Raw genomic sequence first — 13200 nt, forward strand, 5'->3', positions numbered from 1 at the left:
CCAACCCCGCTACCCCCCCAACCTTCCTCACTGACCGACTGCCCCAACCCCGCTACACCCCAACCTTCCTCACTGACCCACTGCCCCAACCCCGCTACCCCCCAACCTTCCTCACTGACCGACTGCCCCAACCCCGCTACCCCCAACCTTCCTTACTGACCCGCTGCCCCAACCCCGCTACCCCCCAACCTTCCTCACTGACCGACTGCCCCAACCCCGCTACCCCCCAACCTTCCTCACTGACCCGCTGCCCCAACCCCGCTACCCCCAACCTCCCACACTGACCCGCTGCCCCAACCCCGCTACCCCCAACCTTCCTCACTGACCCGCTGCCCCAACCCCGCTAACCCCCAACCGCTGCCCCAACCCCGGCTCCTCCCCGACACCTCTCCCAGCTCCTCTCCCCGGCTCCTCCCCCCGGCTCCTCCCCGATCCCTCCCCCCGGCTCCTCCCCGACCCCTCTCCCCGGCTCCTCCCCGACCCCTCTCCCCGGCTCCTCCCCCCGACACCTGTCCCGGCTCCTCCCCGACACCTGTCCCCGGTTCCTCCCCTCCCCCTCCCTGACACCTCTCCCAGCTCCTCCCTGACACCTCTCCCCTGCCCCCCCAGCCCTCCTCTCCACAGCCTCCCTCCTCTCCCCAGCCCCTCACTGACCCCCCCCCCCCCCCAACCCCCACACACCTTCTGCCGCTGAACGTGCTCCGATGGCTCCATCTCTGCATCGTCCACTTCGTGGGGATCATCCAGCGGAATAAAACCCCCTCCTCCCTCGTCACCGTGATCCATAGCGGGCGCTGATAGAACGGGACAGAGACGCACACGTGTGAGAGAAACCCGGCGCCCATCAGGGAACACGCGATTAAACAAGCAGCGTGTGCCGCTCGGAGGGTTCAGTCCTGTACGAGGGGCTCCGAGACCCCACGCAATATGCCAAAAGCTGGTAACAACGCAGTAACTTCTACTCATGGGAATGGGTGTTAGCGCGCGGTTATCAGCGTACTGCGCAGAGGAGCAAGAGCCTGACCCAAACAGGAGAGAGATAAAGGGGAGAGAAGACCCGCGCACGGACGGTATCACTGTGGGAAAGTCCCGCGCACGGACGGTATCACTGTGGGAAAGTCCCGCGCACGGACGGTATCACTGTGGGAAAGTCCCGCGCACGGACGGTATCACTGTGGGAAAGTCCCGCGCACGGACGGTATCACTGTGGGAAAGTCCCGCGCACGGACGGTATCGCTGCGGAAAGTCCCGCGCACGGACGGTATCACTGTGGGAATGTCCCGCGCACGGACGGCATCGCTGTGGGAAAGTCCCGCGCACGGACGGTATCGCTGTGGGAATGTCCCGCGCACGGACGGTATCACTGTGGGAAAGTCCCGCGCACGGACGGTATCACTGTGGGAAAGTCCCGCGCACGGACGGTATCACTGTGGGAAAGTCCCGCGCACAGACGGTATCGCTGTGGGAAAGTCCCGCGCACGGACGTATCACTGTGGGAAAGTCCCGCGCACGGACGGTATCACTGTGGGAAAGTCCCGCGCACGGACGGTATCGCTGTGGGAAAGTCCCGCGCACGGACGGTATCACTGTGGGAAAGTCCCGCGCACGGACGGTATCACTGTGGGAAAGTCCCGCGCACGGACGGTATCGCTGTGGGAAAGTCCCGCGCACGGACGGTATCGCTGTGGGAAAGTCCCGCGCACGGACGGTATCGCTGTGGGAAAGTCCCGCGCACGGACGGTATCGCTGTGGGAAAGTCCCGCGCACGGACGGTATCACTGTGGGAAAGTCCCGCGCACAGACAATATCGCTGTGGGAAAGTCCCGCGCACGGACGTATCACTGTGGGAAAGTCCCGCGCACGGACGGTATCGCTGTGGGAAAGTCCCGCGCACGGACGGTATCACTGTGGGAAAGTCCCGCGCACGGACGGTATCGCTGTGGGAAAGTCCCGCGCACGGACGGTATCACTGTGGGAAAGTCCCGCGCACGGACGGTATCGCTGTGGGAAAGTCCCCGCGCACGGACGGTATCACTGTGGGAAAGTCCCGCGCACGGACGGTATCACTGTGGGAAAGTCCCGCGCACGGACGGTATCACTGTGGGAAAGTCCCGCGCACGGACGGTATCACTGTGGGAAAGTCCCGCGCACGGACGGTATCACTGTGGGAAAGTCCCGCGCACGGACGGTATCGCTGTGGGAAAGTCCCGCGCACGGACGGTATCACTGTGGGAAAGTCCCGCGCACGGACGGTATCGCTGTGGGAAAGTCCCGCGCACGGACGGTATCACTGTGGGAAAGTCCCGCGCACGGACGGTATCGCTGTGGGAAAGTCCCGCGCACGGACGGTATCGCTGTGGGAAAGTCCCGCGCACGGACGGTATCACTGTGGGAAAGTCCCGCGCACGGACGGTATCACTGTGGGAAAGTCCCGCGCACGGACGGTATCACTGTGGGAAAGTCCCGCGCACGGACGGTATCACTGTGGGAAAGTCCCGCGCACGGACGGTATCACTGTGGGAAAGTCCCGCGCACGGACGCTATCGCTGTGGGAAAGTCCCGCGCACGGACGCTATCGCTGTGGGAAAGTCCCGCGCACGGACGCTATCGCTGTGGGAAAGTCCCGCGCACGGACGGTATCACTGTGGGAAAGTCCCGCGCACGGACGGTATCGCTGTGGGAAAGTCCCGCGCACGGACGGTATCGCTGTGGGAAAGTCCCGCGCACGGACGGTATCGCTGTGGGAAAGTCCCGCGCACGGACGGTATCACTGTGGGAAAGTCCCGCGCACGGACGGTATCACTGTGGGAAAGTCCCGCGCACGGACGGTATCGCTGTGGGAAAGTCCCGCGCACGGACGGTATCGCTGTGGGAAAGTCCCGCGCACGGACGGTATCACTGTGGGAAAGTCCCGCGCACGGACGGTATCGCTGTGGGAAAGTCCCGCGCACGGACGGTATCGCTGTGGGAAAGTCCCGCGCACGGACGGTATCACTGTGGGAAAGTCCCGCGCACGGACGGTATCGCTGTGGGAAAGTCCCGCGCACGGACGGTATCACTGTGGGAAAGTCCCGCGCACGGACGGTATCGCTGTGGGAAAGTCCCGCGCACGGACGGTATCACTGTGGGAAAGTCCCGCGCACGGACGCTATCGCTGTGGGAAAGTCCCGCGCACGGACGGTATCGCTGTGGGAAAGTCCCGCGCACGGACGGTATCGCTGTGGGAAAGTCCCGCGCACGGACGGTATCACTGTGGGAAAGTCCCGCGCACGGACGGTATCGCTGTGGGAAAGTCCCGCGCACGGACGGTATCACTGTGGGAAAGTCCCGCGCACGGACGGTATCACTGTGGGAAAGTCCCGCGCACGGACGGTATCACTGTGGGAAAGTCCCGCGCACGGACGGTATCACTGTGGGAAAGTCCCGCGCACGGACGTATCACTGTGGGAATGTCCCGCGCACGGACGGTATCACTGTGGGAAAGTCCCGCGCACGGACGGTATCACTGTGGGAAAGTCCCGCGCACGGACGGTATCACTGTGGGAAAGTCCCGCGCACGGACGGTATCGCTGTGGGAAAGTCCCGCGCACGGACGTATCACTGTGGGAATGTCCCGCGCACGGACGGTATCACTGTGGGAAAGTCCCGCGCACGGACGGTATCACTGTGGGAAAGTCCCGCGCACGGACGGTATCGCTGTGGGAAAGTCCCGCGCACGGACGGTATCGCTGTGGGAAAGTCCCGCGCACGGACGGTATCGCTGTGGGAAAGTCCCGCGCACGGACGGTATCGCTGTGGGAAAGTCCCGCGCACGGACGGTATCACTGTGGGAAAGTCCCGCGCACGGACGGTATCACTGTGGGAAAGTCCCGCGCACGGACAGTATCGCTGTGGGAAAGTCCCGCGCACGGACGGTATCACTGTGGGAAAGTCCCGCGCACGGACGGTATCACTGCGGGAAAGTCCCGCGCACGGACGGTATCGCTGTGGGAAAGTCCCGCGCACGGACGGTATCGCTGTGGGAAAGTCCCGCGCACGGACGGTATCGCTGTGGGAAAGTCCCGCGCACGGACGGTATCGCTGTGGGAAAGTCCGCGCACGGACGGTATCACTGTGGGAAAGTCCCGCGCACGGACGGTATCGCTGTGGGAAAGTCCCGCGCACGGACGGTATCGCTGTGGGAAAGTCCCGCGCACGGACGGTATCACTGTGGGAAAGTCCCGCGCACGGACGGTATCACTGTGGGAAAGTCCCGCGCACGGACGGTATCGCTGTGGGAAAGTCCCGCGCACGGACGGTATCGCTGTGGGAATGTCCCGCGCACGGACGGTATCGCTGTGGGAAAGTCCCGCGCACGGACGGTATCGCTGTGGAAAGTCCCGCGCACGGACGTATCACTGTGGAATGTCCAGCGCACGGACGGTATCGCTGTGGGAAAGTCCCGCGCACGGACGGTATCACTGTGGGAAAGTCCCGCGCACGGACGGTATCGCTGTGGGAAAGTCTCGCGCACGGACGGTATCGCTGTGGGAAAGTCCCGCGCACGGACGGTATCACTGTGGGAAAGTCCCGCGCACGGACGGTATCGCTGTGGGAAAGTCCCGCGCACGGACGTATCACTGTGGGAATGTCCCGCGCACGGACGGTATCGCTGTGGGAATGTCCCGCGCACGGACGGTATCACTGTGGGAAAGTCCCGCGCACGGACGGTATCGCTGTGGGAAAGTCCCGCGCACGGACGGTATCACTGTGGGAAAGTCCCGTGCACGGACGGTATCGCTGTGGGAGCACTCGCAGCCAGGAGGGGGGGGGGCAGTGCGCTGGGGAACGCACACAGCGACACAGCGGAGAACACGGCTCACTAACTGAACCCCAGAGAAAGGAAGCTGCTCACCTTCATCGGAGAAGTTGAGCACGGCGACCGGAGCGGCGCAGTCTGATCTCTCCTCCGGTATACTCCCCTCCTCGAGCCAGCGTACAGAATAGCTAGGGAGGGGGACAGGGTTACAGGGGCCCCGTGGGGGGGAGGGGGGGACAGGGTTACAGGGGCCCCGTGGGGGGGAGGAGGGACAGGGTTACAGGGGGCCTCGTGGGGGGGGGGGAGGGACAGGGTTACAGGGGCCCCGTGGGGGGGAGGAGGGGGACAGGGTTACAGGGGCCCCGTGGGGGGGGGGGACAGGGTTACAGGGGCCTCGTGGGGAGGGGGGACAGGGTTACAGGGGCCTCGTGGGGAGGGGGGACAGGGTTACAGGGGCCTCGTTGGGGGGGGGGAGGGGGGACAGGGTTAGAGGGGCCTTGAGGGGGGGGGGGGAGAGACAGGAGCCACCTGGGGGAGGGGGGTTGGGAGACAGGAGCCACCTGGGGAGGAGGGGTTGGGAGACAGGAGCCACCTGGGGGGGGGGGGGAGACAGGAGCCACCTGGGGGGGGGGGAGACAGGAGCCACCTGGGGGGGGGGAGACAGGGTTAGAGGAGGCACGTACCTGCCACGTGGCTGACGTCCTCCAGCCGCTGCAGCTGCAGCAGACGGGTGGGTGAGACCACGGCCAGCTCCAGCATGAAGGCCCCGCAGGTGTGTGACGTGCAGGTATTTATGCGGAAATCCTTCCTGCTCGCCAAGATCTCTCCTCTACAGCTGTGGGGAGCACCGAAAACACGCGTCACACAGTGCCACGCCTGCGGGTGGCACACAGTACCACGCGCCCGGGAACAAAGGGCGTCACACAGCGCCACACGCCCGGGTACAAAGAGCGTCACACAGCGTCACACAGCGTCACACGCCAGAATTACAGTGCCACGCCCGGGGGGTGCCACGCGCCGGGGAACACAGAGCGTCACACAGTGCCATGCCTGGGAACACAGAGCGTCACACAGTGCCACGCCCGGGAACACAGAGCGTCACACAGTGCCACACGCCCGGGAACACAGAGCGTTACAAAGTGCCACACGCCCGGGAACACAGAGCGTCACAAAGTGCCCCGCCCGGGAACACAGAGAGAGCGTCACACAGTGCCACACGCCCGGGAGCAGAGAGAGAGCGTCACACAGTGCCACACGCCCGGGAGCACAGAGAGAGCGTCACACAGTGCCACACCCGGGAGCACAGAGAGAGCGTCACACAGTGCCACACGCCCGGGAGCACAGAGAGAGCGTCACACAGTGCCACACGCCCGGGAGCACAGAGAGAAAGCGTCACACAGTGCCACACCCGGGAGCACAGAGAGAGAGCGTCACACAATGCCACACACCCGGAGCACAGAGAGAGCGTCACACAGTGCCACACGCCCGGGAGCACAGAGAGAGCGTCACACAGTGCCACACGCCTGGGAGCACAGGGAGCGTCACACAGTGCCACACGCCCGGGAGCAGAGAGAGAGCGTGACACAGTGCCACAAGCCCGGGAGCACAGAGAGAGCGTCACACAGTGCCACACGCCCGGGAGCACAGAGAGAGCGTCACACAGTGCCACACGCCCGGGAGCAGAGAGAGAGCGTCACACAGTGCCACACGCCCGGGAGCAGAGAGAGCGTCACACAGTGCCACACGCCCGGGAGCAGAGAGAGAGCGTCACACAGTGCCACACGCCCGGGAGCACAGAGAGAGCGTCACACAGTGCCACAAGCCCGGGAGCACAGAGAGAGTGTCACACAGTGCCACACGCCCGGGAGCAGAGAGAGAGCGTCACACAGTGTCACACGCCCGGGAGCACAGAGAGCGTCACACAGTGTCACACGCCCGGGAGCACAGAGAGAGCGTCACACAGTGCCACACCCGGGAGCACAGAGAGAGCGTCACACAGTGCCACACGCCCGGGAGCAGAGAGAGAGCGTGACACAGTGCCACAAGCCCGGGAGCACAGAGAGCGTCACACACTGCCACACCCGGGAGCACAGAGAGAGCGTCACACAGTGCCACACGCCCGGGAGAACAGAGAGCGTCACACAGTGCCACACGCCCGGGAGCACAGAGAGAGCGTCACACAGTGCCACACGCCCGGGAGCAGAGAGAGAGCGTCACACAGTGCCACACGCCCGGGAGCAGAGAGAGAGCGTCACACAGTGCCACACGCCCGGGAGCACAGAGAGAGCGTCACACAGTGCCACACGCCCAGGAGCACAGAGAGAGCGTCACACAGTGCCACACGCCCAGGAGCACAGAGAGAGCGTCACACAGTGCCACACGCCCGGGAGCACAGAGAGAGCGTCACACAGTGCCACACGCCCGGGAGCAGAGAGAGAGCGTCACACAATGACACACGCCCGGGAGCTGAGAGAGAGCGTCACACAGTGCCACACGCCCGGGAGCACAGAGAGAGCGTCACACAGTGCCACGCACGGGAGCACAGAGAGAGCGTCACACAGTGCCACACGCCCGGGAGCACAGAGAGAGCGTCACACAGTGCCACACCCGGGAGCACAGAGAGAGCGTCACACAGTGCCACACGCCCGGGAGCACAGAGAGAGCATCACACAGTGCCACACGCCCGGGAGCACAGTGAGAGCGTCACACAGTGCCACACGCCCGGGAGCACAGAGAGAGCGTCACACAGTGCCACACGCCCGGGAGCACAGAGAGAGCATCACACAGTGCCACACCCGGGAGCACAGAGAGAGCGTCACACAGTGCCACACACCCGGGAGCAGAGAGAGAGCGTCACACAGTGCCACACGCCCGGGAGCAGAGAGAGCGTCACACAGTGCCACACGCCCGGGAGCACAGAGAGAGCGTCACACAGTGCCACACGCCTGGGAGCAGAGAGAGCGTCACACAGTGCCACACGCCCGGGAGCACAGAGAGAGCGTCACACAGTGCCACACGCCCGGGAGCACAGAGAGAGCGTCACACAGTGCCACGCCCGGAGCACAGAGAGAGCGTCACACAGTGCCACACTCCTGGGAGCACAGGGAGCGTCACACAGTGCCACACGCCCGGGAGCAGAGAGAGAGCGTCACACAGTGCCACACGGCCGGGAGCACAGAGAGAGCGTCACACAGTGCCACACGCCCGGAAGCAGAGAGAGAGCGTCACACAGTGCCACACGCCCGGGAGCACAGAGAGCGTCACACAGTGCCAAACGCCCGGGAGCACAGAGAGCGTCACACAGTGCCACACGCCCGGGAGCAGAGAGAGAGCGTCACACAGTGCCACACGCCCGGGAGCGCAGAGAGAGCGTCACACAGTGCCACACACGGGAGCACAGAGAGAGCGTCACAAAGTGCCACATGCCCGGGAGCAGAGAGAGCGTCACACAGTGCCACACGCCTGGGAGCACAGAGAGAGAGCGTCACACAGTGCCACACGCCCGGGAGCACAGAGAGCGTCACACAGTGCCACACGCCCGGGAGCAGAGAGAGAACGTCACACAGTGCCACACCCGGGAGCACAGAGAGAGAGCGTCACACAGTGCCACACGCCCGGGAGCAAAGAGAGAGCGTCACACAGTGCCACACACCCGGGAGCAGAGAGAGAGCGTCACACAGTGCCACACGCCCGGGAGCGCAGAGAGAGCGTCACACAGTGCCACGCACGGGAGCACAGAGAGCGTCACACAGTGCCACACGCCCGGGAGCACAGAGAGAGCGTCACACAGTGCCACACACCCGGGAGCACAGAGAGAGCATCACACAGTGCCACACGCCCGGGAGCACAGAGAGAGCGTCACACAGTGCCACACACCCGGGAGCACAGAGAGAGCGTCACACAGTGCCACACGCCCGGGAGCAGAGAGAGCGTCACACAGTGCCACACGCCCGGGAGCAGAGAGAGAGCGTCACACAGTGCCACACGCCCGGGAGCAGAGAGAGTGTCACACAGTGCCACACGCCCGGGAGCACAGAGAGAGCGTCACACAGTGCCACACGCCCGGGAGCACAGAGAGCGCGTCACACAGTACCACGCCTGGGAGCACAGAGATAGCGTCACACAGTGCCACACGCCCGGGAGCACAGAGAGAGCGTCACACAGTGCCACACGCCCGGGAGCACAGAGAGAGCGTCACACAGTGCCACACGCCCGGGAGCAGAGAGAGAGCGTCACACAGTGCCACACGCCCGGGAGCTGAGAGAGAGCGTCACACAGTGCCACACGCCCGGGAGCACAGAGAGAGAGCGTCACACAGTGCCACACGCCCGGGAGCAGAGAGAGAGCGTCACACAGTGCCACGCACGGGAGCACAGAGAGAGCGACACACAGTGCCACACGCCCGGGAGCAGAGCGAGAGCGTCACACAGTGCCACACGCCCGGGAGCACAGAGAGAGCGTCACACAGTGCCACACGCCCGGGAGCAGAGAGAGAGCGTCACACAGTGCCACACGCCCGGGAGCACAGAGAGAGCGTCACACAGTGCCACACGCCCGGGAGCAGAGAGAGCGTCACACAGTGCCACACGCCCGGGAGCAGAGAGAGAGCGTGACACAGTGCCACACGCCTGGGAGCAGAGAGAGCGTCACACATTGCCACACGCCCGGGAGCACAGAGAGAGCGTCACACAGTGCCACACGCCCGGGAGCACAGAGAGAGCGCCACACAGTGCCACACGCCTGGGAGCACAGAGAGAGCATCACACAGTGCCACACGCCCGGGAGCACAGAGAGAGCGTCACACAGTGCCACACGCCCGGGAGCACAGAGAGAGCGTCACACAGTGCCACACGCCCGGGAGCACAGAGAGAGCGTCACACAGTGCCACACGCCCGGGAGCACAGAGAGAGAGCGTCACACAGTGCCACACGCCCGGGAGCAGAGAGAGAGCGTCACACAGTGCCACACGCCCGGGAGCACAGAGAGAGCGTCACACAGTGCCACACGCCCGGGAGCACAGAGAGAGCGTCACACAGTGCCACACGCCCGGGAGCAGAGAGAGAGCGTCACACAGTGCCACACGCCCGGGAGCAGAGAGAGAGCGTCACAGAGTGCCACACGCCCGGGAGCACAAAGAGAGCGTCACACAGTGCCACACGCCCGGGAGCACAGGGAGAGCATCACACAGTGCCACACGCCCGGGAGCACAGAGAGCGTCACACAGTGCCACACGCCCGGGAGCAGAGAGAGAGCATCACACAGTGCCACACGCCCGGGAGCAGAGAGAGCGTCACACAGTGCCACACGCCCGGGAGCACAGAGAGCGTCACACAGTGCCACACGCCTGGGAGCACAGAGAGAGCGTCACACAGTGCCACACGCCCGGGAGCACAGAGAGAGCGTCACACAGTGCCACACACCCGGGAGCACAGAGAGAGCGTCACACAGTGCCACACGCCCGGGAGCACAGAGAGAGCATCACACAGTGCCACACGCCCGGGAGCACAGAGAGAGAGCGTCACACAGTGCCACACGCCCGGGAGCACAGAGAGAGCGTCACACAGTGCCACACGCCCGGGAGCAGAGAGAGAGCGTCACACAGTGCCACACGCCTGGGAGCACAGAGAGAGCGTCACACAGTGCCACACGCCCGGGAGCACAGAGAGCGTCACACAGTGCCACACGCCCGGGAGCACAGAGAGAGCGTCACACAGTGCCACACGCCCGGGAGCAGAGAGAGAGCGTCACACAGTGCCACACGCCCGGGAGCAGAGAGAGAGCATCACAGAGTGCCACACGCCCGGGAGCACAAAGAGAGCTTCACACAGTGCCACACGCCCGGGAGCACAGAGAGAGCATCACACAGTGCCACACGCCCGGGAGCACAGAGAGCGTCACACAGTGCCACACGCCCGGGAGCAGAGAGAGAGCATCACACAGTGCCACACGCCCGGGAGCAGAGAGAGCGTCACACAGTGCCACGCGCCCGGGAGCACAGAGAGCGTCACACAGTGCCACACGCCTGGGAGCACAGAGAGAGCGTCACACAGTGCCACACGCCCGGGAGTAGAGAGAGAGCGTCACACAGTGCCACACGCCTGGGAGCACAGAGAGAGCGTCACACAGTGCCACACGCCCGGGAGCACAGAGAGCGTCACACAGTGCCACACGCCCGGGAGCACAGAGAGCGTCACACAGTGCCACACGCCTGGGAGCACAGAGAGAGCGTCACACAGTGCCACACGCCCGGGAGCACAGAGAGAGCGTCACACAGTGCCACACGCCCGGGAGCACAGAGAGAGCGTCACACAGTGCCACACGCCCGGGAGCACAGAGAGAGCATTACACAGTGACACACGCCCGGGAGCACAGAGAGAGCGTCACACAGTGCCACACGCCCGGGAGCACAGAGAGCGTCACAGAGTGCCACACGCCCGGGAGCACAGAGAGAGCGTCACACAGTGCCACACGCCCGGGAGCACAGAGAGCGTCACACAGTGCCACACGCCCGGGAGCACAGAGAGAGCGTCACACAGTGCCACACGCCCGGGAGCAGAGAGAGAGCGTCACACAGTGCCACACGCCCGGGAGCAGAGAGAGAGCGTCACACAGTGCCACACGCCCGGGAGCACAGAGAGAGCGTGACACATTGCCACACTCCCGGGAGCACAGAGAGAGCGTCACACAGTGCCACACGCCCGGGAGCACAGAGAGCGTCACACAGTGCCACACGCCTGGGAGCACAGAGAGAGCGTCACACAGTGCCACACGCCCGGGAGCACAGAGAGAGCGTCACACAGTGCCACACGCCCGGGAGCACAGAGAGAGCGTCACACAGTGCCACACGCCCGGGAGCACAGAGAGAGCATCACACAGTGCCACACGCCCGGGAGCACAGAGAGAGAGCGTCACACAGTGCCACACGCCCGGGAGCACAGAGAGAGCGTCACACAGTGCCACACGCCCGGGAGCAGAGAGAGAGCGTCACACAGTGCCACACGCCTGGGAGCACAGAGAGAGCGTCACACAGTGCCACACGCCCGGGAGCACAGAGAGCGTCACACAGTGCCACACGCCCGGGAGCACAGAGAGAGCGTCACACAGTGCCACACGCCCGGGAGCAGAGAGAGAGCGTCACACAGTGCCACACGCCCGGGAGCAGAGAGAGAGCGTCACAGAGTGCCACACGCCCGGGAGCACAAAGAGAGCGTCACACAGTGCCACACGCCCGGGAGCACAGAGAGAGCATCACACAGTGCCACACGCCCGGGAGCACAGAGAGCGTCACACAGTGCCACACGCCCGGGAGCAGAGAGAGAGCATCACACAGTGCCACACGCCCGGGAGCAGAGAGAGCGTCACACAGTGCCACGCGCCCGGGAGCACAGAGAGCGTCACACAGTGCCACACGCCTGGGAGCACAGAGAGAGCGTCACACAGTGCCACACGCCCGGGAGCAGAGAGAGAGCGTCACACAGTGCCACACGCCTGGGAGCACAGAGAGAGCGTCACACAGTGCCACACGCCCGGGAGCACAGAGAGCGTCACACAGTGCCACACGCCCGGGAGCACAGAGAGCGTCACACAGTGCCACACGCCTGGGAGCACAGAGAGAGCGTCACACAGTGCCACACGCCCGGGAGCACAGAGAGAGCGTCACACAGTGCCACACGCCCGGGAGCACAGAGAGAGCGTCACACAGTGCCACACGCCCGGGAGCACAGAGAGAGCATTACACAGTGACACACGCCCGGGAGCACAGAGAGAGCGTCACACAGTGCCACACGCCCGGGAGCACAGAGAGCGTCACAGAGTGCCACACGCCCGGGAGCACAGAGAGAGCGTCACACAGTGCCACACGCCCGGGAGCACAGAGAGCGTCACACAGTGCCACACACCCGGGAGCACAGAGAGAGCGTCACACAGTGCCACACGCCCGGGAGCAGAGAGAGAGCGTCACACAGTGCCACACGCCCGGGAGCAGAGAGAGAGCATCACACAGTGCCACACGCCCGGGAGCAGAGAGAGAGCGTCACACAGTGCCACACGCCCGGGAGCACAGAGAGAGCGTGACACAGTGCCACACTCCCGGGAGCACAGAGAGAGCGTCACACAGTGCCACACGCCCGGGAGCACAGAGAGAGCGTCACACAGTGCCACACCCGGAGCACAGAGAGAGCGTCACACAGTGCCACACGCCCGGGAGCACAGAGAGAGCATCACACAGTGCCACACGCCCGGGAGCACAGAGAGAGAGCGTCACACAGTGCCACACGCCCGGGAGCAGAGAGAGAGCGTCACACAGTGCCACACGCCCGGGAGCAGAGAGAGAGAGCGTCACACAGTGCCACACGCCCGGGAGCACAGAAAAAGCGTCACACAGTGCCACACGCCCGGGAGCA

General features: G+C 64.9%; 1 protein-coding gene across 1 annotated transcript in view; it reads right to left on the reverse strand.

The window, feature by feature from the left end:
* Positions 1-681: 681 nt before the first annotated feature.
* LOC142476762 (condensin-2 complex subunit H2-like) overlaps positions 682-13200 on the reverse strand; it is a gene marked incomplete at both ends in the record, with an annotated part of 60901 nt that continues 48382 nt past the window's right edge. The window contains 3 exons of the mRNA XM_075581934.1: positions 682-794; positions 4895-4986; positions 5482-5633. Coding sequence (XP_075438049.1) covers positions 682-794; positions 4895-4986; positions 5482-5633 — 357 coding nt within the window. The remainder of the gene's footprint in view (positions 795-4894; positions 4987-5481; positions 5634-13200) is intronic.

Source organism: Ascaphus truei, unplaced genomic scaffold, assembly GCF_040206685.1.
Source record: "Ascaphus truei isolate aAscTru1 unplaced genomic scaffold, aAscTru1.hap1 HAP1_SCAFFOLD_1710, whole genome shotgun sequence".
Taxonomy (NCBI): domain Eukaryota; kingdom Metazoa; phylum Chordata; class Amphibia; order Anura; family Ascaphidae; genus Ascaphus; species Ascaphus truei.